Source organism: Strix uralensis, chromosome 2 (assembly GCF_047716275.1).
Source record: "Strix uralensis isolate ZFMK-TIS-50842 chromosome 2, bStrUra1, whole genome shotgun sequence".
NCBI lineage: Eukaryota > Metazoa > Chordata > Aves > Strigiformes > Strigidae > Strix > Strix uralensis.
Window position 1 is genome coordinate 27,063,679 of NC_133973.1, and position 26,530 is coordinate 27,090,208.

Genomic DNA, 26,530 nt, shown 5'->3' on the forward strand with positions numbered 1-26,530 from the left:
AACTTGACCTTTTCCTTTGTGAGCGGTCATTTTCTCTGTTAGCATTTTCCCTCATTGTGTTTAGTGTTCCAGGAAGTACAGGCCACTCAAAATCCACAGGTTGTCACATCCTCTAATAAATCTGGTAGCTTTATGCCTTGTTAGCCGGACTAACGTTTGGAGTGGGGAAGCGGGGACTTTTTGCTTTTTAAAAATAATTATTATTTAAACATTGTACTCTGATGTACCTTTAATTTGTAGGAGCGTGAACAGTTTTCAAGAGTGTGAACATGACTGCATCAGTGTTGCTTTTGATTTAAATGAGACCAGGAATAGGTCTGTCTAGGCTAGACAAAGTGTGGACCTCATGTTTCCTAAAAGCAGTACAGTATTTATTTTAATTACTAGGTAGGATTTATTTCACAAAAGGGTGAGCATCTCCATTCTAATGATGAATCATTTTCTGTAATGATTGTGAATGACTCATACTTTCCATGGTATATAATTTCTGTGTTGACACACTGGATGTACAGCAAAAAACCTCACTCACCCAGTCAGCCTAGGATACTCGCATCAGAGTACCCTTTAAAGCACAAGTCTGCAGCACATATAAAACAACAGAAGAAAACAAAATCTTAATATCCCTACTTTGAGGTTCTGGTTCCTTTAGCTTCATATTACATGAGTGATATTTTCTTTCCTTCATAGAAAGACTGTTCTGTCATTAAATTCTGTTCTGTCATTAAACAAAATGCTTGAAATCTCCCAATTTAAAATTCTATGCTTTTGTATTATATCCAGCATCTTATTGGGTAGATTTGTTTTTAAAAGGAGATCTAACAGACACTGTGAATTGTCATGTCCTTACAAGATGTAAGTGGTACTTATCCAAACCTTCATGGAAAATGACAACGTATTTACCCTACTTACCAAAAGCTAATCCTGAGCTGGCAAGTAAAAGCTGTTGCTTTACTTAAGAGTAACCAACCATTTTGGAAGACGTCAGTGCACGTTCATATACTCATAATTCCAGCAGAAATGGAGGCACTGCTGGTGTCATCACTAGGAATCCTTCATTGAATGAAAGGTGTAACACCTTGTTTGTAGCTAAGTGTTGGGGAAGATACCCTTATGAGCAGTTAGCCATTTGATCTAGTGTTTTCAACAAGGGCAGAATGAACTTTGTTTAAACTCTCATCTCATACAAACAGTACATAATCGTATAAAAATGTATTTGAACTTTATTTATTATGGACATCAGAGAAAAATAACAAACTGTAATACGATCCCTTTCAAAATTTGTTTGGACTGCAAAATCTGGACTACATAGCTTTTGCATTTGTGTAAATATTTGGTTACGGGGTCGCTTTAATACAGACAGAGCTGCGGACATAACAAAGGAGATGGTACCAATACAGCTTACCCCTTTACAAGAATAAACCCTAGCAACAGCAACACATTTGTGTCCGTTAATGGTTTTGCTATCGCAGTGTATAGTAGTAATAAATGCACAGCAATAAATTCATCGAACACACTCAATTACGGAGAATAAACCTCATCAAGCCTGCTTCATCTTCTGATAAACGCAACTGCTGGTTTTGCTGTACGTGGTGTACAAACCGTGTTCTTCTGGAATCGGCTGGGGCTGCCATTTTGGGCGTCACGCAGCTGCGTCACGCTACAGAAGAAAGTCTCATTGTACCGTTGGTGTACAAACGGCCTTATCTGCCTTTTGTGGTGTTCGCCCGCTTCCTGCCATTCCAGAGCTTTCAGTCCACAGCCGTATGCTCCGCACAAGGGAAGCACAAGGCATGGCAGCGGCGTTGCCATGGGGACTGATGAAGACGGGTCCCGTTGGCGCTCACAGCAATGGCAAGGGACGGACCTACCGACGGGTCCGGTGCCCGGCGCTCATGGCGGCGACGGCAGCCCGCCCCACCGCGCCCTGCCCTGCCCTTCCCGCCCCGGGCCTCGCTTCGGCTGCCACCGACACCGCTCACCCGCTGGCGCGGCGGGGCAGGCCCGGGCGCCGGTGAGCCCTGCCTGCGGCCGCCGCCGCCGCGTGAGGCGCGGAGAGCCCCTCGCCGAGGGGCGCGGGCACGTGCTGCCGCGCCGGGGGCGGCCACCGGCCCCAAAGGGCTCCGCGCCGGCCCCGCGACCCGGGAGCAGCGGGACAGAGGGCGGGCGGGGGGAGGCGGCAGGTGCCGCTGCCAGGGGCGGGCGGCGCGGAGCTGCCGCTTGGGGGGGGGTGGGGGGGGCGCTGGGGTGGTGCCGGCCGGAAGTGACGGGGCGGGGCCGGACTGATTCACCTGCTGGGCGGCGCGCGCGGGGCGGGGGAGGCGCCCGCCGGGAGTCGCGGGGACGGAGCCGCCGGTGCCGGGTGCCCGCCGCTCCCGCCGCGCCATGGAGCCGCCGGCGCCGCCGCTGCTGCCGCTGCTGGCTGTGTCCCTCGTGCTGCTGTGCTCCGCAGGTGGGCGCCGGGCGCAGGTGGAGGGCGGGGGGGGGCGGCGGCGGCTCTGTCGGGGTGCGAAAAAGGGCGGTGGGGACGGGGGTGGGGTGGGGGGGCCGCCCCCCCCCTCGGTGACCGGGGGGCACCTGCCCCGCCACACCTCCGCCCGTGCGGCCGCCCCTGTGTCTGTGAGGCGGGGAGGCGGCCGGGCGGGGGTCTCCGTCTCCGCCAGCCCCTCTCTCGGGCAGGCGTCGCCGCCCGGTCCCTGCCCGGCTGCGGCCGGGTAGCGGCGCCCGAGGCGCGGTGCGCGGGCGGGCGCTGGCGGCGGGGCCGACCGGGGCTTTGTTCGCCGCCCGCCGGCGGGGCGGGCAGCACCGCTGCTGCAGCTTGTCTCTTCTCTCCTCCTCCCCCCCCCCCACCCCCCCGCCCGCTTCCCTCCCTCCCGGGCAGCCCTCGGCGTGGCTGGGAGCGGCCCGCCCCGCGGCGGGCTCCGCGTGTCCCGTCTGGCGTGCCCTTGTCCTTGGGCGCCGGGGCCCGTGCACTGTCCCGCCTCTGGCAGCGCCCGCTCCCCGGGACGGTGGCCGGGGAGGCTGCCGCTGCGGGCGTGCGGCTGGGCGAGGGCCACGCGTGGAAACCGAAGTGGAAAGAGCAAACCGAAAATCGGATTTAAACCCCAACTCTGCGCGTGTAATAACTCCTTGACATCTGGATCCGGCGTCAGGGTTGGCCCTTGTTCGGAGAGGGGGGAAGGGCCCGGGTGGCTTCCAGGGAGCCCTCGCAACCCGGTGGTCCCCGAGTCGATGGCCGTGACTGAGCTCTGAGGAGAAGATGGGAAAGAATGTGAGGGCGGGGGGAAAGGAGGTGAATTAAATGGATCTAAACTCGTTTGGTTTTCTTGCTGAGAGAAGACAAAGAAGTAGATAATCTCAAACAACAACAACAAAAAAAACCCCACAAAAACAAACCAAATGTGCCTGGTCTACTAAAAAATAGGCAAATGTTTTTTGTCTCAAACGTTAGGTGTTAGTAGGTTCCTGTAATGAACTCAGTTGGAGTGCTGCCATGTTAACGTTCCCTAAATGTATCTTTAAAAAAAAAAGTAAGTTTCCACTAAAGTTGACCCAAACTTTTGTGAAACTACAAAAGATGACAAAACACCTGTGGAGGTTCAGGTTCACAGTAACATGTGTAGCAGTGGTGTCAGGAGGCCAGTTTTTGTTTCCTGTTGAAATGTTAATGCCTTTGTTGATGTCACTGCTGTTTTGGGAAATTACTCATGGGATCAAAATTCTGTGCCTGCAATGGAAAGATGATGAACTCTGATCTCCTGCATGAAAGGATATCGGTAGTTCTGCATTAACTCTACTTCTCTAAGCAAAGTTAGGAACAGGGTAGATGCTGTGTAAGAACTATGAGTTACTAGTATTTAATTGACAGGGTTAGCGATTGATATTGAAACACTTCATGTAGCTAAAGCTGCAAAAAAAGCTTGTTGTGAGTAGAATGAAATGTCCTGTGAATGAGCTGGATCATTACTAAGATATCAAAGGCTATGATCCTATAAAGCTGGGAGTATTTAATATACAAGGAAATGTAAAGCCAGAACAAAATTTTACACTTTAGCTCTACTGAAGTATACAGGTGTCCTCAGACTTCACTGTGAAATTGGATGACTTTGTAAATAAGGTAACATATTTGTGTTTTGGTTAGAAATGTCTTTGCAGGGTTATTTGGATGACCATACCCTGAAAGTCACATACGTTTCACAGTCCTCTGGAGGAAATAATTTAATAATCTATATAACCTAGGAGTTGATACATCCTCTGAGCTTGCTTGTGTTTTTTCCTGGATCAGATTGAGTTAACGTTTCTGGGTCCGCATTCCAGATAGACATTACTTCCTTCACTGAGGGAACAGCTATCAGTAAGTTGCTGTTCTCCATATGGACCAAACTTACAGGAAGCTAATTTTTGTGCTGTTGGAAGTGGAGGATTGTCTAGGTGCTGAAGCCTTTACTTGGATTTGTGATACTGGAATAATTTGTCATGTTATTTTAAGGCTTGCACTATGTGCAATTTTCACAGCTTTTTTTTTTTTTCCCCCCTGTAAGTCTCATTTTCCTGTTTCACTATTACTAAAAGTAGAGGATTCAAAATAACTGATTTTGTATAAACAGGGAGACTTATCTTGACTTACAAAATACACCTTCAGCAGGCAATGGGTCTATACCATTATGTGTTGAAATAGGAGAGTGCTTGGATTGAAGCTGTTTCTGAACCCTGCTCAGGGGTTTAATCCCTCTGTTAAGGTCAATTTCACAGTCATAAGTAACTGAATTGGGAACTTCCCTTTCCCTTGCAGGAAGGGAAGGGTTCATCCTTGAGCATTTCAGGGTGTTAGGGGAGAACAATTCTTTTCTGCTCTATCTTTGTAATTAGTAACTAATTCTAGAGACTGACTCGGTATTACATGGCTGTGCAACAGATAAATAACTTGTGGCAGTCTCTCCTTGAATTGGTGCTTCTGGGAGATGACCACAAAACAGGCTGGTGTAGTGAAATTCAGGCTTCTGCTGTCTTGAAGACTTCTGGTATGAATTTATGTTTGGATGGCTATTTCTGCACTCATAACAGATCTTCTAATTGTACTAATTCTTCTCTATCTAAAAATGCACTTCAAGTCTGTGGTGAGGAAGAACTTGATGGCCATTTGAAGGGTCTGTTGGTATGTATTGTAGTTGCCTATGATCAGTCATTTTAAGTAGTTGGGGATTCCCAGAATGCTCAAATTCTGTTTAACTTAAACGAACGTTGTGTAGCTGTTGTCAACAAGTCCTGGACTAGGGTAATGGAAACGATATACCTCTTCAGATCTTGAAACATTTTATTGAGATAACTGATATTAAACTGTTTTCCAAAGGGCGATACAGAATTCTGGTTTGAAGAGGAAAGCTCAGTCATGATGTTAAGTGCTGGCAGATCATTTTATTAAGTCTTATGGATGTGTAAAGTGGTGTGTGGGTTTTTTTGATTAATTCTAAGCTTTCCAGAATGTGTGGCCATCTGAAGAGCTAATAGAAAGAAAGTCTATTGTTTCTCATTGTCAGTGGCACTGAGCACATGTTTGCCTATGCTGTGACTTCAGGAGGACTGTGTACATATTGGTAACCATTTCCTGGATATACAGTGTTGGGGAAATCATCTCATCCCGTTTGGAGCAAATTCGAGTTCGAGTAGGGTTTCAGAAGACTGAGAATAAATACAGGTGCCTAACTTGTGATCCGGATTTAACAAATAAGATGGTGACCTACAGCTGTTAAACTCTTAAAAATGTGTAATGGCAGAACTTAAATTTTCAATAACTATGAGATGTTAGACAGATTAGTATCTATCTTTGTATAGGTATAACAAGTGATTACATATGTGGTGATCCATTTAGCCATCAGAAGATAAGTTACACAAAGTAATAATGGTGTGCACATAAATACTCAAATTAAGCATTAGAGTTTGAGTAGAGTTTTAAGGTAAATAACTAGGCAGGAATTTCTTTAGTCCGTAGGGATATCTTTTATTGCTGCTTTTGTCGTGGTGTTTCTTTATTTTTTACAATAGTAGTGGGTAATTTTGTACTACATTGAAATTCTGCAATGTGTGATGCTTTATTAATAGAATATTAAGTTTTTAAATAAAAAATAAAGTTCAGGTAAGCTTTGAGAAAAGCCCTATCATTAAACTTGCAAAAGTATTTCCAGTAACACGCATGCAGGAGCAGAACCTAGTGCAGACATGGTAAGTCAGCATTTGGAGGCTAGTACACTTCGTCCAGTAATAAGGAACTTAAACCTGTTCATGTTTTTATGCATGCAACAGGATCTTACAGAAGCTAAAGTTAGAAATTTGACTACCACAGGAGTTAAATGATCATTCCTGTCCCAGTCTCTTAATTGCTAAACCTGGTAAGTTTCATCTGTTGGGGAGTAATTGTAACAAGTTGCAGAGTTCAAGTTCTTTGTAAGTGTCCACTGACATGAAAAGTTACCTGAAGTTCAGGGCTCCTTTCCTAGGTTACCTGGATCTTAGTGTTTCAAGAAGTATGAAAAACTTTAACCAGAGATGACTCAATCAACTAGTTACTGCTGTGACACTGTGAGATTTGAATTAGTAATTTTGCTTTAGCTAGTCTGTGTTTATCAGAAGGTATTTTATGCATTCAGAATGCTACTGCAGAGATTATTATAGCTTGTAATTTTGGTCTTCTCTGACTTCCACCCCCCCACCCCCCCCCCCCCTTGCTTTCCCTGTGTTGCATCAAATTTCAGCAGCCTGCCTGTTTTCACATCCAATGCTTGTCATAGCCTCTTTGAAAACCAAGTCTGCTTAATATAGAGATGAAACTACCCATCCTAAATGTATGGTTTAGCTTCTGTTGCTGCTTTACAAAACATACATTTTCATATGGGCACTTGTATGCTTTGCTACTGATTCCATTAGTATTTCAAGAAATTCCTTGTAAATATCTTCGAATCTGCCTCAGTACCAGGGCATTTTAAATCTAATTTGCTACAGTGCCTACAGAGATTTGTACAGACTAGGGAACTTGGTTTTGGAGCCAGTATTGTTTCATTGTACTTCCTAACTAATTTAATTGTTTGTGGCTTGCATATATTCGTAAGCTTTTAATGGCAGGGATTGCAACCTCTGGTTCATTTAATGGAGCTTTTAGATGCTGTGTGAAACATAAAGAGAAATTTCAACAGTTGTGTGGCTCACCAGCTTGTAAGAATGCCCCCCCGCCCCTTGTATCAATTTAGTTGCTCTTTTTTCTTTTTTTTTTTTTTTCCCACCCCCTCCCCTTTCTTTCATTTTAGGGAATTCCTCTTTTTACAAGTTTGCATCTTTCAGGGTCTGGTTATAAGAAAAGCCACTTCAGCCTGTTACCATGGGAGTAAGTGGCAGTGAAGCTATAGTCCCGTGGTAACCTTTTTCAGTAGGAGTTTGAACATAAGCAGCCCCTGCAATCCTGGCTGGTCATTTCCTTTACTGCACTGATTGTGTGAGTGTGCGGTGAATGGGTCTGCGTTGAAGCTTCTTAAAACTTTCATTAATTTTTTTAACTGGTTAGATTGCATTATTTGAAACAAGAATGACTTTTTCCAACAACCTGTCCTGGTACAGGGCAGGAATGAGCGACAGGAAGGATGGCAGAAGAGCATCAGGAGGAAAACCCATTCTGCTTGATCCGTGTTCTCCCATAGGACAGAAATGTCTGTATAACCTTGGCCTGGGGGGAGCTTAGCTGGGGAATCTGACTACACACACCACTAAGTCAAACCATCGGTTGAATGGCTGGATGTTACCTCAAAGATTATTTTTGCATCCCATTTCATGCTGTACCTGGCATTCATTTGGCTCCATGGTGAGCCAGTTCAGGGAGTTACAAAGTCAGACAAATATTAAATTTTTGTAAGGTTAGTTTTCCACCTGTTCCTTTTCCTGATCCAACTCAATGAGATCGAGTCTGAGTTGTAAATCCAACTCAGTGAGATCGAGTCTGAGTTGTAAATCCAACTCAGTGAGATCGAGTCTGAGTTGTAAATCCAACTCAGTGAGATCGAGTCTGAGTTGTAAATCCAACTCAGTGAGATCGAGTCTGAGTTGTAAATCCAACTCAGTGAGATCGAGTCTGAGTTGTAAATCCAACTCAGTGAGATCGAGTCTGAGTTGTAAATCCAACTCAGTGAGATCGAGTCTGAGTTGTAAATCCAACTCAGTGAGATCGAGTCTGAGTTGTAAATCCAACTCAGTGAGATCGAGTCTGAGTTGTAAATCCAACTCAGTGAGATCGAGTCTGAGTTGTAAATCCAACTCAGTGAGATCGAGTCTGAGTTGTAAATCCAACTCAGTGAGATCGAGTCTGAGTTGTAAATCCAACTCAGTGAGATCGAGTCTGAGTTGTAAATCCAACTCAGTGAGATCGAGTCTGAGTTGTAAATCCAACTCAGTGAGATCGAGTCTGAGTTGTAAATCCAACTCAGTGAGATCGAGTCTGAGTTGTAAATCCAACTCAGTGAGATCGAGTCTGAGTTGTAAATCCAACTCAGTGAGATCGAGTCTGAGTTGTAAATCCAACTCAGTGAGATCGAGTCTGAGTTGTAAATCCAACTCAGTGAGATCGAGTCTGAGTTGTAAATCCAACTCAGTGAGATCGAGTCTGAGTTGTAAATCCAACTCAGTGAGATCGAGTCTGAGTTGTAAATCCAACTCAGTGAGATCGAGTCTGAGTTGTAAATCCAACTCAGTGAGATCGAGTCTGAGTTGTAAATCCAACTCAGTGAGATCGAGTCTGAGTTGTAAATCCAACTCAGTGAGATCGAGTCTGAGTTGTAAATCCAACTCAGTGAGATCGAGTCTGAGTTGTAAATCCAACTCAGTGAGATCGAGTCTGAGTTGTAACAAAAGAGAGTCAACTGGAACCTTGGACCCACAGGGCTGGAGTATATTACTCTACTATATATATATTTTTTAAATGTCACCCACTTACTGGATCATATATTCAAAACTTGTGATGTGACAGAGAGGCAAGATTTGGAGCTTTACTGGCTGTGGTCTGGAGCCATCCACCAGTACTGTGATGTCCTTCAGCTACTGTTAAGAAGCATCTGAGGTATTTGATGGTCACAATTTTGGAGTTCCACTTGCTGCTACATTTTTTTCAATAGATATGTTTTTCATGCCCTATAGTGAAAACCTGCACTTAGTATGCTGAAAGATGAGTAATCAACAAGAAATATTTGGTATGCATAGAAGGAAGGATGAGAATTTCATAAATTCACAACTCTAACTTGTGTGGAGTAAGTTTGTATAAGGAATTGAAATTTCATATGTTCACTGGTTCTGTGTTTTCAGTTCCTTTTAGATGTATTAACAGCATAAGCTACAAGGAATGCTTAATCTCAGTTGTTTTAAGGCATGTAAAAATAATGTGTGTGTGTATATATATTTTAAAGCCTCCCTAAATTTTTAAATGACTAGTTAACTTTGTGGCTATTTAGGGTGACTATTCTAATTCTTTGAGCTTATTCCTTTCTGGCTGTTTCTTACATGGGGAAGGGGCATGGAGGGAAGCAAGAGCAGGCACACAGCTACTGCTTTCTGTCATTGTGATGCTTCACTTTTTTATTTAAAAAAAATGACAACAAAACAACCCCAAAACAAAAAACCCAACCCTGAATGAAATAATTTTCAATCTTAATGCAAAACTTGCATGTGGTAAGAAAAAGCATTGCTTGTTCAGTAGCTTGGAAGAGCCACAACCCCTTTACTCAAGTGAAAATAATATGGCTGCTCAGTTAAGTGTTTGATTGTACTTAACTCCCTGATGGATTGACTGACAGATGTGCCTAATACATTCACACTGCAAAAGGGCTGCTTAATTCAGTTTCCTTTTAAATGCCATCAAATTGGTAGGAAAAAACCCAATCATGTGACTTGATTGCTTAGTGACTGTATAAACCTTCAATGTCAGTTTGTAATGGGAAAATAACAGGGCTAAAAGCAAAAACAACCTGTGCAGTTGATGTAGACTTGGTAGAGGAGAAACAGGCTTTTGTGTAAGTCATGTCAGGATTTGGGTTCTGATTTTTTTTTTTCTTTTACTGGAAAAAGTCTTTGTAAGGATTGGCCCTCATTTCATATTACATTTCTTAATACTATTTCTAGATGGTTCCTTAATGGCTCTTAAGTGCAGACTCCAAAGGTACAGTTTCACGTTACTCCTAGCGGTGTTACAGATGTGATGCAGTTACATCTGGTGTAACTTCATGTGTGTGTTGAGGTTGTTGCTACTTCCAGCGATGGTGTTGGGTTTCTTCTTCCCTCCCTTGTCAGAGTAGCATCATGCAGCTGCTGTGAGAGTCCATTCATTCTGATACTCCAAAAAAAGTTTTCTTCTGTACGTTGTTTTCCTACTGGGTGATTTCACCAATTCAAACCACATTGTGGCTGCGCAGTGCCGCTTGCTCTGAGAGCCGGCAGCAGTGTGGCAGGTGTAGGTGTAATGTGGAATTGCTCTCTGTGGGTAGGGCTCCTTGACAGTGCAAGCAAACTCTTGTCCAGGCAAGGTCAGCCTCACAGCTTTTCTGTCTCTGGCTTTGTGCTCCTGCCACATACCTTGTGTGGGGGGAACATGCGTCTGGAGAACCCCACCAGGAGAGAAAAAGCAAAACTTCCCATGCAGAGTCAGTTTTTAGGGAAGTCAGCTCTTCATTCTGGCTTTCTGCCTTTTTGTATAAAGTGTTGTACTGGCGTAAAGGGAGGTGACGGGATCAAACCTGAGGACAAGAAGGCAGGACCTCAGCGAGTCCAAAGTATTCTAGTTGTCATTCCCTTAATACTGCAGGTTGAATTAGGTCATGCCGGATCATTTAAATGTGACCAAGCATTAAAACTCAGAACTTGGTGATGTTCTGTAGATGTTGGGCTAAACAGTACTGCTGTGTTTAAAATTAATCTTAATCCCAATTTGTGTTACAATATCCTCTCCCCCTTTCTGTTGACCTCCTCCAAAAGCATATCCTTTTCTTCAGTAATGAGATACAAATGCTCCCTCTCTCAACTTGATAAGCACTAAGGTCATCAACTGCTGCAGTTGCTAGGATACTCGGCTGGTGACTTTGGGTTTAGCAACAAAAAAGCTTCAAGAATGTGCTGAACAAGTAAGGAGCACAAGGACAGTTGTAAAAGGAAGGTATGTTGGGTAGAATCTGAAGGCAAAGGAGATGTCAGGGAAAAAGCGAAAGTAGAGGGGGGAAAAGTAAAAGATCAATAAAGCTTTAGCCCATGATTTTTAGGTTTTCTTAGTTGCCTAACTCTTCTGGTTGATCTCAGTGAATTGCAGTTGGGAATGAAATTAACCTCATGCTCTGTATTTGCAGTGGTATTTGCAGTGTTGGGGTCATTTATGGTTCTGTTTATATGAGTCTTAAAGTTCAGAAATTTTTTATTAGATTGAGAGGATGAGTAACTTCTAACTCAATTGTACAGTATGTTTTAAACTGGGGCATGGGTATGCAACACTACATGAATTAAAGCTAGGTATTTGACGCTGTCTGAGAACATCCAGACTGAAAGAGCATTTTTTTTTTTTCCCCTCTTTGAAGAAGTATGCTTAACCTGTTTCCTATTTAGGTTTTTTTCTTCTTGTGTGATTTGACAGAGGATATGTGGATTCAGGTAAACTCTGGTAGATACTCAATAACTTAATGGTTATTGTTGAATTGATGTTATTTTGTCATATTTTTCAGACTAGACCAATGCAGGATTGCTTCAGCATTGGCTTCTGATCAAAGCAGATCACCTTAAGATTGTGTTTGTGGTATTCTGAAGGGTAATAGGTCTTTTTGAGCTGTTCTGCAGAAACTGTGAGCTTAGAGTGGCAAAACTTCCATTTTTGGAACTGATCAGACTTCAAAATGATGTTTCTTCTGTGAGTCTGGGGATAAGACAATAAAAAGGAATATAAAACTTTGTTAAAGAGGACTCCACTACAGTGGAAGCAGATGAAAAATGAAGAGTCAGAAATAGGCAAGGAGAAAGTAGATCCATGATCTGAAGAAGTAATGTCACACTGGTTACTTTAAGGGTAAATTTAACTGGGCAAAGTCTCCCAGTTGTATGTGCTTCAGAAAACTGGTGCTTCCCCCTCCATTTGCTCAGAGGAAGTGAAACCACTGTTTTGAGACCCAGCAGCAGCAACAGAGTTGACTATCCAGGTGGTAGAACTTTTCCAGACTTATTCTGACATGCATTTTTTTCCCTGTATTTTTCTTTAAGTGGTCCTGCTGTTTCATCAGCCTTCTCTTTGTAGCTTATGGTAGAACCTTTCTCCAAGCACATAAGTCTTTCAGCTGTACCACCTGTGGAAAAAGTGTCCTGAAAACCAGACCAGAGCTCTGGGAGTTTGGTCACTCAGCTTCATTGTGCTATTGGTAAGGCAGCAGAAATGAAATGTGAAAGAGAGGAAATTAAATCTTGTCTTGTTGTGGTTTAAGCCCAAAGGGCAACTGAGCACCATGCAGCCACTTGCTCACTCCTCCTCCCCAGTAGAATGGAGAAGAGAAAATACAACAAAAGGCTTGGGGATCAAGACAGCGACAGGGAGGGATGACTCACCAATTATGGTCATGGGCAAAAGACAGGCTTGTTTCGGGAAGAAAACGAATATAAATTTAGTTTGAACACCATTACCAGTTAATTTACCAATCAAATCAGAGTAGAACAGTGAGAAATACAACCACATCTTAAAAACACCTTCCCCCCACCCCTCCCTTCTTCCTGGGCTCAGCTTTGCTCCTGATTCCTCTACCTACTCCCTCCCAGTGGTGCAGGGGATGGGGGTTGCTGTCAGTTCATCACCTGTTATTTCTACTGCTCCTTCCTCCTCAGGGGAGGACTCCTCACACTCTTCCTCTGCTCCAGCGTAGGGTCCCTCCCACAGGAGACAGTCCTCCACGAACTTCTCCAGTGTGAGTCCTTCCCACAGGCTGCAGCTCTTCATGAATTACCCAGCGTGGGTCCCTGCTGCAGGCTACAGTCCTTCAAGAACAGACGGCTCCAGCACGGGCTTCCCTCAGAGTCCCGGCCTTCTTTGGGTGCAGCCACCTGCTCTGGCGTGAAGTCCTCCACGGGCTGCAGGTGGGCATCTGCTCCACTGGAGACCTCTGTGGGCTGCAGGGGCACAGCCTGCCCTCTCACCACGGGCTGCAGGGGGACCTGTGTTCCGGTGCACCTCTCCCTCCTCCTCCTCCTTTCTTCCAGTGACCTCAGTGTTTGCATAGGTATTTCCCTCACAGCTCCTCCTCTTCTCAGGTTCCCCTTAAATATGTTATCACAGAGGCTTGGTCTTGGCCAGAGGTGGGTCTGACTTGGAGACAGGGGGGAAGGTTGGGGCAGCTTCTATCAGCTTCTCACAGGAGCCACCTGTGTAGCCCCTCCCCTGCTACCAAAACCCTGCCATACAAACTCAACACATGCCTCTACTAACACTAGGTGCCCGTATAAAACTCAAGTTCTTTTCTCCAGGAATTGCGTTGTGGATTTAGTTTCCTGAATTATGTTTAGTCTGGGACTAAATGAACTAGGAAGGAGGAGACTGAAGAAAGGACTGGGAGCCAATCTCTTGTTTACTTTCTTTGGGTCCATAAGCTGTCTTTTCTGCATAGTAGAAGGGCTTCAGTAAGATCTGTGACTCTCACTAGCTTAGAGAGCACTATGCTGGGAGGTATGAAATGCAGGTGTGAACATCTTTCGTATGAATGTTAAATCTCTGTCTTCAGGGATTAATCAGTGTTCTGCCTAGAGGATTTAGACTAGTATAGAGGTGCAAGTTTTTATTTTCTCTCTAACCTTTTTAGATTGGGCTTTTTTGAGGTTTAAGTAGAGGGATATGTAGTATGTTAATGTCAGTAGTTTTGGAAATGTTAGATTTAGAAGTGCTTGATGCTTTTGCTAAGATGGGTTGTTTTTTTTTTACTACTTACTGTGAACTGTGCTTTTCTGTGAAATTTGTATTGCAGCATTGTATGATAACCACAGTTAGTATCAAGCATAGGAAAAATGTGTCTGTGGAGCATATAAAACATTAACTGTTTAACCCTTTTGATACTAGCAGGACAGTACTTTGTTAGGAAAAGCTTTGCAATTTGCCTTTATCAGCAGTGGATTATCCTAAACATCTGAATTCTCTGTAGAGTTCTACAGACTAAATACCAAACCTGCTCTTTGGATACATATCCACTATAGATTCAAGTGCAGTAATGCTGTGCTATTTTTTCTTTTCTTGTTTTGTTCACTGCTGCATGGTTATCTAGCTTTTGGTAGTTCATTGTCACTTGCTTGCTTATTCCTTTCCCTCATCTCTCTTTATTACCTGAGGTGAGGTTGCTGTGATGCCTGACTAAATTAATAGGACGTGTATTGAGCTAATATGTATTTTGGATTATGTCCTGAAACATTTAATGAGAATATCTGTGTACTTTGGCTGTAAAAGAGAATTTTTGAGTTTTATTCTCATGTCAAAAGTTCCCAGATCTGTTGAATCTACTTTCTAAAGGGGAGACAACTAATTTTTTTATCCTTCTATTAAACTTCTCCTTTTCTTCTTTATTGCCATTGTTCCTTTAATGTTTTCTAAGTTAAAGAAGGCTCTTTAGTAACCTTTCTTTGTGTTGCTCCATGTCATGTGTTCCATGGAAAACCAGTGAAGTTGAGAAAATAAGTATGACTAGAGCTGATTGAAAAACTGGAATTGACTTTTTTTCCCTTCACTTTCTGTCCCCCTAAGCTGCTTAGCCTGAACTTCTGAAGCCTGATATAACTTCTGCAGAAACTGAAGTGGGGTTAACTGTGCCTTAATCTGCGTTAGACCTCATCAGGACCAGGGATATGATGTTTCCAGGATCTTTTGTGGCATGGTGATACTTGCCAGAAGTTTATGGGTTTATGCGATGTGGAAAGTTGGATGCACCGAAGTTTCATAGCATTTCATAGCGGTTTTGGCCCAAGTTCTTGAAAGCTGTGACTGTAATGGGGCCTTGCTTTTGCTGTTGGAGGTAAGATGCTGGTAACTGTGAGAACCCATATCTGAAGCTAGGCTTTTTTGGCCTTTGGGGGTCTCACTGGTAAAGCTAGGATTCGGTTTGTGGTGCAGTTATGATAAACTGTGGCAAAACAGCATAAGGACACTGCAGCTTGGGCTGTCTTGACTGTGCTGATGTGACTCAGCTCCTGGGTGCTGCAAAAATCACTAAAATGAGTAATGCCAAATATTCTTTCTCCTCTATTTTTGCAAAGGCAGCTTTTAATTCAGTTACTTCGTTAGCAGCACCCTACCTTGCAGAGGCTTGTTTTGGCATTACTTGAGGATACTGAAGTTTTGTGTAGTGAGGAAGCAGAAGATTGTGAGATGCTGGCTTTTTGTGGAGATTTCAGCCATGAAGGAAACTTATGTTTGTCTTTTGATTGTGCCAGTAAACACTGGGAAGTCTCCCTCTGTTCTCCAGGGCCTTATTTTAGAAATGTGGTTTTGAAATAAGGCATTTTAGAACTTCTCTCTGAGTGGAGATGGGAAAGGGGAGAGTTGGGGAACTTTGATTTATAATATGGTTAGAGCTAGCTGAAAAAAAATTAGGACATTAACTGTGGATGAGAGGCGTACGCAGAAGCAAAATGGGGATGGTGGGGAGTCAGTTCTTGAGACTGAAGTTTGTCACTGAAAAGATTTGATGACAGGTACATCTAAAATCTGTATTTGAAAGAAGAGTTTAAGCTGAAACTAATTTTTTTTTTAAGCTGAAGTTAATTTTATAGCTCGTATCTCTCAAAGCACTAACATGCATTTCTGGTTGTCATTGTTATTTACTTCTTAAGGTGTCATTCTGTGAGGAATAGCATTTATGTGTTTACAGCCATTCCTTGTTTACAAGCAGGTATTGGCAGACAAGAGGGTTTCTGGAGAGCCTGCTAATAAAGTTGAAGTACTGTGCAAATGCAGGTTGCAGAGGGATCGCGTACGGCTTGAAGTACAGCACCGTCTCTGAATTCAACTCCTACCCCATGTAGAAGCAGTCTGTGCTGCTTTCCAGTTGTGCTCCTTAGTGGCTGCCATTTCAGACATGGGTTTGAACCTGGTGGGAGTCCTGCCTTCGTGGAGTGTCTCCCCTACTCCTGCCCCTCGGTGTATGTCAGCTGCCATACTTTCTGCTGTTCCAGCTGAGTGTGTTCCTGCCCTGTGTATTACCCAGTTAGGGATACATCACACTTCTGTAATATAGCCCTATCTGATGCCAGAAATATTCACGCCAAGTTTAAATTTACACTTAAATTTGTGTAAGCCAGCAATCTAGAATTTCAGTGTATCCTGAATTTGTAACTTTTTAAATTTAAATAAAAAGATACTAAATGCGTAGTTAATCTAATGAAAATTTGCTTTCTGTCATTTATTAGTATAGATCACAGCTCTGCTAGGATTTGTGTTCAGATGAAGAAAGCTGTATTTTAATTTTTTTGTCTGCTTTCTGTGTTGAAGATTCTTATAATTCTTATGATTCTTAAAACAGTTTCCATCAAATTCTATCAAACATTTAATTTTCCCTAGATTATTCTTAAAAAAATATTAATCATGTAGTTCGCTCGAGTGTGTTCCACTTCAGTGGTATTTGAAGGTATGTCCAGATATTCATAAGGAAATACAGTTTCTCTAAAGATGGTATACTGGTTTTCACCCCTTCAGAAATCATGCAAAAAGCTTGTTCGGTCATGCAGATATAGTTTGCAATGCTCTTTAAAGTTTCCCAGAGAAAGAGTATTTTATTCCACATTAAGAAACTTAAATCTGAATACTCAGAATCCAAAATGTGTATTGACCTCTTACCTTCTTCTGATATAAACTTTTATAAGAGATAATACTTACTATTCTGCATTGAGGAATGGTACTTGTCTCTTCTCACCCAGTCACAAAGGTTCGTTCTTCTATTTGCCACAAAGTATATGGCATGTATTCTCCTTGCAGAATATCTGGAGAACAATATATATCCATTTGGACCAATTGCACTTATATGTTGATTGTTTTCAGTTGTTTTTTGAGAATCTGTTGCATGGTTCTGAGTCTAATCTTTGAAGTGACCTGTTTGCTGCAATTAAAAATTAGATATTTTAATACTAAGCATCTTTGAATAAGCGGCATAACTGACTTGAGGAATGCCTCATCTTTCTGGTGTGTTAAAACAAGTCTGAAAAAGGTCTGAAATTTTGTCCATGAAACCCTGCTAATCAAAACAAATACAGATCTTCGCTCAGCTTGATAAAATGTCTGCCTGTCATGTACTAGCAGTTAGATGCCACAGTTGATCCACTCATGTTTTGAGGAGCATTCTAGGGGAGCGAAAAGAAATTGAATCTTCCAGATATGAGTGGAAACTGAAGGAGGTGAGGCTTGGGAAAGCTTGAAGAAGATGTCATCTTGTCACTATGCATCGGCTTCATGCAGATCTTTAATGCAGTTACAGAATTGTGTGTGTTGGACATGACCTCAGTCATCCAACTTTCTGCTCCAAGCAGAGTCAACACTGGTTTGGTCTTACCTGTCAGCTGCCACTAAATCACATGTCCTGTTTTCCTTTTTGATTCTTTACTGCTCATGTACTAATAGAAGCTTTTCATGTTGCACTGAAGTCCCTTGTGGCTTTCAGTTTTGGTTGTGTACCTTGACTTTAGCAAGGCCTTTGACACCGTTTCCCACAGCATTCTCCTGGCGAAACTGGCTGCTCGCGGCTTGGATGGGCACATGCTTTGCTGGGTAAAAAACTGGCTGGATGGCCGGGCCCAGAGAGTTGTGGTGAACGGAGATAAATCCGGTTGGCGGCCGGTCACGAATGGTGTCCCCCAGGGCTCAGTTTTGGGGCCACTCCTGTTTAATGTCCTTATTGATGACCTAGATGAGGGGATCGAGTGCACCCTCAGTAAGTTTGCAGATGACACCAAGTTGGGTGGGAGTGTTGATCTGCTCGAGGGTAGGGAGGCTCTGCAGAGAGATCTGGACAGGCTGGAGCGATGGGCTAAGGCCAACTGTAGGAGTTTCAATAAGGCCAAATGCCAGGTTCTGCACTTTGGCCGCAACAACCCCCAACAGCGCTACAGGCTTGGGGAGGAGTGGCTGGAGAGCTGCCAGTCAGAGAGGGACCTGGGGGTGTTGATTGATAGTCAGCTGAGCATGAGCCAGCGGTGTGCCCAGGTAGCCAAGAAGGCCAGTGGTATCCTGGCCTGTATCAGAAATAGCGTGGCCAGCAGGGACAGGGAAGTGATCTTACCCCTGTACTCAGCACTGGTGAGGCTGCATCTCAATTACTAGATTCAGTTTTGGGCCCCTCACTACAAAAAGGACATTGAATTACTCGAGCGTATCCAGAGAAGGGCAACGAAGCTGGTGCAGGGTCTGGAGCACATGTCGTACGAGGAGCGGCTGAGGGAACTGGGGTTGTTTAGTCTGGAGAAGAGGAGGCTGAGGGGAGACCTCATCGCCCTCTACAACTACCTGAAAGGAGGTTGCAGAGAGCTGGGGATGAGTCTCTTTAACCAAGTAATAAGCAATAGGACAAGAAGTAATGGCCTCCAGTTGCACCAGGGAAGGTTTAGACTGGATATTAGGAAGTGTTTCTTTACAGAAGGGGTTGTTAGGCGTTGGAATGGGCTGCCCAGGGAGGTGGTGGAGTCCCCATCCCTGGAGGTGTTTAAGAGTCGGGTTGACATAGCGCTTAGGGATATGGTGTAGTTGGGAACTGTTAATGTTGGGTTGATGGTTGGACTGGATGATCTTCAAGGTCTTTTCCGACCTAGACGATTCTGTGTTTTGACTTCCCTAGCAGGTACACTGCAGGCCTGGGCAATATTTCTGTATTCTTCCCTTTGTAGAGTGTTCCTGCTTTCTCCTCCTTAGGTCGACCTGCTGATTGATCTGCTTATTTTCCCAGGTGTTGGGATGTACTTTTCATGTGGTTAGAAGCAGTTATCCTTAAATACCCGTCAGCTTTCTTGAGCTCTTTTGCCTGTCAGAACTGGGTCCCACAGAATTCTACCTACTGAATAGGTCAGCCTGCCCTTCCAGTGGTGTGAGCTGTCCCACATGTGTCTCAGTTACTCTGGTGTCATATTTCTGTTTACAGGCACTTGAGGTCATTCCCCTTTCAACATGTTTTATCCTTGCCAAGGTATCTTCCTTCCATCAACCTGACCCATGTCCTTAACATGTCTAAATCTCTGTTTCCCTCCCTTAACTGCAAAATTCTATTGCCATTCCCTGATAGACATCTCATTTAAAGTGATTGTCACCAGATTTGATGAGGATGTTCCTAACCCACTTTGTCAAGTGGATCCCACCTCTAATTTGGCAGTCCTCATTTCTCAGGAGTACTTGTGGCCTTAAAAATTAAAACACTGCCTGCAGTGCCAGTCCTGCAGCAAGTTGCTAACTTGGCAGAATGTGTCGGAGGACCCTTGGCAATCTCTCTAATGTGTTGAATCTGGCCAAACCACCTTCACCAGCATATCTGGCAGCAGATGTGTGTGTCTCCTCTGCAGAAGGGAATCTCCAACAAGTATCACCTGCCACTCCCTCGTATTGATAATGCTTAGTTCAAACCCAGCTAGCTCTGCATCCTACCTTAATTGAGATGCTTGCTGCTTCTGCCTGTCATTCTAATGTTGACAAAAAAAAGTGGAAAATAGTTTCATATGCTTGTATTCTTAGTGTAAGAGACTGTGGAACGCTAGTATAATAAAAATGAGGTGTTGGGAGATGTGCAGGAAGAAAGGAATTGAGATTTATGAAAAATCTCTGAGATTTAGAAGGCTCAGACCAATGTTTGGGTACCTCTCATATCAGCTAACGTGTGCTGCAAACTTCATATGCAGGAATGATTGTTGAGGGCTATCCTGAGGTTCACATGTTTCCATCTTCCTTTGACATGTTTGTGCAGTCAGTGTGCATGAACATACTACTCGTACTTTAAATTTTTGTAACAATCTTCTATGTGGGATAAATTTCTGGTAAGTCACTTTAGGCTCTTGGGTTCTGCTTTTATTTGACTTATGGTTACTGTGTTGTTTCATATGTTTTGGATTAGAGAAATGAGTGCTGTAGTAGAAGCTGAGACTGAACTGTTTGCAATTTGTGGCTTTTAAAGCACTTTAAGCAAGCTGCCATGTGATAGGCAGGAGTGTTGGAGCCTAGTTTCCTAGGAGCGTGTCTCTGAAATGTGGTACTTCCAGCTTTTAGCGTGATTTTTCTTCCTTATTCCCAGTGAGAACCCTCTCTGTGTTCTGCCATCTGAATGAGAAACAGTTTGTGTAATGTCCACTTGGAAATTATACTTGCGTGGAGTTGCCTGGCAATGAAGAGGCAAGAGATAGTGGAAGAATCTAATGCTTCTTAGCTATGTCAGAACAAATTAATAACTTCAGGGACTTCTGGTTGCACTGGACTGTTACTTCTGCTTTTGTATTTGTATAAAATTGTCAGAGATGAGCAAGTAATGGTGCAAGAGGGAGAGAAATAAAACATTGATTGTATAAGTCCTGTTTGTTTAGAAAATTATAGTCTAAAAATTATATGAGTACTCATCTGTCCAGTTTTTCTGCCATGTTGTGTGTTTCAGCAGGTATCAACTAAAAATCAGAGGTTTTATACTTTTCAGTAGTACAGATGTGTCGTAGCATCTCCAAAGTTACCCACTACCCCATGTGAAGAGGCAGATGTCATTGTGTTTCTCTTACCTGAATTACTGAGCATTTTGTGAAATCCTCAGCAGGTCCTCTTGCGGGGAGGGGAAAGCAAATGTGTGTTCTGTGGTCATCTGTTGTGGAACTTCAAACGGCAAAGTCACTGTTATTGGAGATGCTGTCAGGAAGCAGAAGTACTGCTTCAGTGATTAACTCTTACTTCAGAATGAAAGCTTTTAATTTCCCAGGTTATAGATTTGAGGCTTTTAAGGAAGTAATGTCGTAATGTATTTCATCATCACTCACTAAACTGTACTTGACATCCCATTTCACTTATTTAATATAGCAAATGAAAATACAGAAATGCAATTTGGAGATGAACTTGAGAATATTGTATTACAGTTCCCTAATGAGACAGTTGGGGAGGGGGGAACAAGAGTATGGAAGTCACTGAAAAACGGGTTAGGAATTTGCGTTCTTTGCTGCTATGCTTTATGGAAATACAAATGTACTCTGAATGTACCCATTTCTAGAGATGATGGCTGGTAGTAATATTGTCTTTGTTTATGCAAAGCTGACCAAACTGAAGGATTGCACTAATATATTTCATTAGTCAAATGACCTTTTTAAGAGGTTTAGAATGGGTAGTTTTACTCTTGAAAGTCTGAAAGGATCCTTTAGAAAGGGGTAGCATCTGTGGCAAGTCAACTGGTATTCATGGAGATCAGTATCATTTTGGAAATAGTATTAATTCAACCTAGTAGCAGAGAATGAGTTGCTCAGATATGTTTACTGGGTTCATAAAAGGTGATACAAACCTGTTAGAATTATCTTTGAAAATATGTACATGGGTTGGTAAGAAACATTGCACCTAAATCTCTGTCATAACTCAAATTGATGTTTCCTGGGTGTGGGTGGTGCTGTTTTGTTTTTTTTGTTTTCCTGGAATGAAGGTAATGCCATGCCAAGTAATACCATGAATGGTAGGAAACAAAATAGTCCTACCTAATTTGTAACTGTATGTTTGTAATTAACAATTGTGAAGGTTTTTTCTTGGAGGCTTTTGTCTGGAATTTAGTATATCGGGTGCTTTCTCTTTCTAATTTTTTTTAAAAAAATGTTAAAGATCCTTGTGTTTTGACATCAGGAGGAGAATCCAAAGATTTGATGCAGAGCAAAATTTTAGTGATAGAAGGATAGCTGTTGCAGTCTGATGTACTGCAGAAATGCACACAGCTTCTCTACTACATGGAGAAGTGCAAGTTAGATAATAATTTGAGCTAGCACAGAAGTGCAAGTTAAAGCATAAATGCATTATTTATAGTAATTTTAAATTTTATTTCATCTGAGGCTGTGATTCTATAGATGAACCAAAAGATCTATTTTCTTCACACTGGCCACTCTTGAATTTGTTGTGACAGTGGTAACACCTGTGTGACTGTCTGGCTATGATGGGCAACAACCTGCACACATAAAATGACTGTGAAAATCTGAGCTTGCTACCCAGCAATGTGGACAAAACAGTGGATGTATAAATGTCAAACCTGGTTCCATAATGAGCAAAGGGAGCTTTCCACTTCCTGACTTCGATGTATGGGTCTATACGTTTGATGAGGGAAACCTATGTTTGTTTTAAAATAGGGGGAATCTTGCTTCAGGCCTTTTGAGTAAGTCTGTTTGTGTCACTATATAGATTCTCTTTCAGGGCTGAACTGAGGAAAACTTGTTTGGAAACATGTTTTGCTTAGAGGCACACAGATAAGGATTACACAGCCTTTTCTGAGGAGTAAGACAAGCAGAAAGGGTGACAAATCTAAAAAACTAATTGAGATTTTTGGAAAGGATTCATTTGTCCACTCCCTGTAGATAGAGCCCTTATACCTCAAGGCAGAGTAACTTAACGTGATCTAACCCAGGACTTCACAACAGTTCCGTCCATCCTGGCAGACTTCATCTGTTCCCTGCTTTCATTTTACAGTGAGGGAGTAGTGGTAAGGTAAGGTCATTATCTAATAACTTGAAAAACCTGCTGCTGAAAATTTCTGGTTTAGCTTCATATGGGACTTGAATTGTACAAAAAAATTATATGGTTTGAAAGATGTAACTGCCTGTTAGATATGATTCCACATGAACAGTACATGACTTTGCATTGTGTTCAGTGACATACTGCACAGGATCTCTTAAGTGGTGACAAGTCTGACTAATGGCATGATTTCTATATGGGAAAAATATATGATGGATTTGGATATATGCTAATATAGAACACATACAAGGAAAACTGCATGTGAAGTGATTATAAAACGCAAAAATATATTTTTATAGGTCTAACAAGAAGCCTGAGTATAACTTCAGCTGAAAAATCATTTGAAACAGCACAAGGAGAGAAAGTTACATTGCCATGTACTTTTGTACTCTCAGAAGAAGATGAAGGCCCACTAGATATTGAGTGGGTATTGATACCAGCAGATAATCAAAAGAAGGAACAAATAGTAAGTAGAGATTTTTTTTCTTTTTTTGACAGTATTAATTCAGTTGTTTGAGTAGGTCAACGTAAGAACTTTGTTACTGGCTTTTTAAACTTCCACCTTTTCAGGTTGGGATGCTTGTGATCTTAAATTATTTTGAAGCACCAGTCGTATGAAATATAGTGGAAGTTTTTGAATAGCAGATTAAATATGAAATATCAAGAAATTTTTCACCATAAAACTTGTCTTCTAAAGAAGAACTCTCAAATACACTTCATTTCCAGCAAACAAACTATGCCTTTGTACCTGCAGTATTCTCCTGATTGAAAACTGATTTATGAGGATTTAACTTTAAATATGTTAACTCTTTTAGTTATTAACTCTTCCCTTTTTTTGGAAGCCTTAGCAATAAGATGACTGCTTTTAGTAGACAGGTTTTACATAATGAAATTAGAGCAATTTGGAACAGTTTTCTTTCAGTTAGAAGTCAGTGTTGACATATTGCTACTTGGGCAGGTGTTTGATTGGAGTATTCATTAGAGTACTGTATGTGGTGATATTTGGAAGATGAGCTATTTGTCTCATACTTCTGGGACTATTTGAAACAGTAGAAAGAAACTGTCAAGAATCTGAAGATACTAAATTATTTTGAATGTTTACATGCCAAATGGATTTCTGAATCATATTTCTTTTTTATAGATAATTATGTATGCTGTAGACAGGATTTATAATCATTATTATGCTGCTATGACTGGGCGGATGCAGTTTACTAATCCTGATCCCAGATCTGGTGATGGTTCATTGGATATCCTGAATTTAAAGTCAGCAGACACTGGCACATACCAGTGCAAAGTGAAGAAGGCTCCTGGAGTTCAAAGCCAAAAAATACAGTTGACTGTACATGGTAAGATAATGATTTTCTTGAGTTTTCAGTGACATTTTTATGTGTTTATTCGATCCTATCTTTGATGTCTAAAACGAAAACTTCCGTTGGGCAAAGTCATACTGAATCTATGGTGATGCATCCATTATTGAAGCTTTGGGAGGGGCGGACATAATTACATTCTGGGGGATGAAAGGAATAATATTCAGAACAATGAGCATTTTTAAAAATTCTACACCTGGCTTGTATTTCATAGAAAATCTTTCCACGCATAGAAGAAATGGTTTGTTGCACAAGCTTTGTCTTTAACAAACTGGACTGACCTACTAGAACACAAGTAGTAAGCATTTTGATTGTGACTGTTATTAATTCAATGATACTTTGTTTATTAGTAAAGCCAGCAAGAACTAAATGTTCCATTGAAGGATCACAGGAGATTGGAAAAGATGTCACCTTGAAATGTGCATCACAAGAAGGATCCCCACTTTTGTCTTATGACTGGAGGAGAGTATCTGGCACACAGGAACTTCCTGCCACTTCCGTGCTGAGTACTGTCAAACTTTACTTATTACTCTGAAATATTTAAGAAAGACTGCATTCGTATTTTTGGCTTATCTTCACTTTTGAGCATCTCATGCTTAGTATAGAGTAGTCAGGACAAATGTTACTTCTGCCCTCTCACTGGGTAATAAAACTGACTTTGAAACAAGTTGGTTTTTATTTTTTTTAATTCATACTGGGAAATGTTTCAAGCTTTGAGTTGGGATTCTTACTATTATTCAGCAGAATCATGCTCATCTGTGCCTGAGTGTTGTGAGTTCTCTTGCTTGCTGATGTTGGCTGCTTTTGTGCTCAAGTGGACAGTAGGGAAGACTCGGAACAGAATCTAGGCTAGTGATTAGAGCTGCCTTCAGGGAAATGGAGAAAAAAGCTTGAATTTTATTAGAGATTGAACTGAGGTATTCAATTCCTGATCAAGTGACAGAACTTCTTGCTTAAAAAGGGGTACATGTCTTTAGAAGAAAAGTTGTCGAGAGTAACGGAGAAGAGAAGACTTACCCTCTTACAAGAGCAGACATACAGAAGAGAGTTTTATGTATTCTGAATTTTGATGGATTCCAAATAATTATAGTGGTCGTATTGCATTTTTATTGTGAGAATTTCATTGTGGAAGGTTAATTTGTGAGTTTTGTCTTTGTGAAAGTTATTCTGGAATATTTTTTGGAATCATCTTTGTAGTTATGAAAACCTTAAACCTTGAGATGGTGAGTTTTTCTTGCAGATGAAGCAGTTTAAGACTGCTTACAAATAGAGATATTTTAACTCAGGCTGTGTAGGACACAGAGGACAAAGTAGTAGCATGTGTCTAAGAGTAGCCAAAGTGGATGTCTAGGGGAGAGAAAATAAGTTGTGTGATTCTTCCTAATAGGCGTCTCCTATCCTCCCTTAATTTATATCTCAGGAAACTCAATTGTGGCTTCAGTTTAACTGATTTAAAACAAACAAAAACTGACTTCTGTGAACTTCTTCAGTTCCCTTTAAGCTCTGTAGTCTATTAGAATCTGTAATATCTTAGAACACGGTTCTCTAAACATCAGCTACATATGAAGAACCTCATACTGTTCGTCATTTCGAACTTGCCTCCTGGTAGTGCTGTTTGAAGTCTCTTATTTCTTGTTTTGACAGTGAACAGTTGATCACTTCATGGCCTTCTCTCGACCGCTCAAGAACTTAAGCTTCTGTTATTATCCCCCTTCTTACTCCACATCCCAAATTTGTCTTATGGTAACAAAAATATCAGTTGGCAATATCAGTGCTGGGCAAGAATGAGTGAGAAATTATGCAAAAGTGGCATGTAACTCGATAAAACAATGTTTGTTTTGGGCTTGTGAATGTAGGTTTGGGGACACTGAACATGTTCTCAAGAATCTAGACACTACCAAACTTCTTCAGCAGGAATAGCTAAGTATTTGTGTGGTGCTTTGTTCCTGTGATGTAGTCTCTTGCTGTGCTGATGGCAAATCGATGGGCAATTAAAGCATGTGAGCCAATTGGAGTTCATATAGTAGAATCAAAGGTAGCTGTTCATGGCTTTGAAAGCCCTGGGGAAATACTCTGATTTTTTCACTGATTGTGTCCTACTCTGTCAGCATAGCTAGACTTAAGTGGTCCCCCATTGGAGTGCAGTGTTCAGGTTAGATCCACCTCATGTCGAGACGTGGGTTCTGCAGACATCTGAGCTGGTTGTGTAGAATCGGTTTAGACAGAAAGAAGAGAAGGAAGTACTTCCGGAATGCAGTTAATCTTTTGTATCTTAGAATTCTATGTTAGGATGAGAGAACTGGTAATTTTAAGCATCTGTTCCTATCCGTTGACAAAGCAATTAGTCTGTTGGCTTAATATTAAAGTTAAAAGCTGTGGAATAAATTTCTAACAAGGTAAAAGACTTTTACAAGTAATAGTGTGTTGCAGCATGGTAGAATTT

General features: G+C 42.0%; 1 protein-coding gene across 2 annotated transcripts in view; it reads left to right on the plus strand.

Moving 5' to 3' along the window:
• Positions 1–2,300: 2,300 nt before the first annotated feature.
• The window catches only part of CXADR (CXADR cell adhesion molecule), a 38,750-nt gene continuing 14,520 nt past the window's right edge, over positions 2,301–26,530 (plus strand). Inside the window, exons 1-4 of one of the 2 annotated variants that reach the window (XM_074858112.1) lie at positions 2,301–2,449; positions 23,020–23,186; positions 23,862–24,066; positions 24,438–24,593. In XM_074858112.1, the coding sequence (XP_074714213.1) occupies positions 2,383–2,449; positions 23,020–23,186; positions 23,862–24,066; positions 24,438–24,593 (595 nt within the window). In that variant the 5' untranslated portion in view covers positions 2,301–2,382. The remainder of the gene's footprint in view (positions 2,450–23,019; positions 23,187–23,861; positions 24,067–24,437; positions 24,594–26,530) is intronic. The other variant, XM_074858113.1, reaches the window with a different exon arrangement.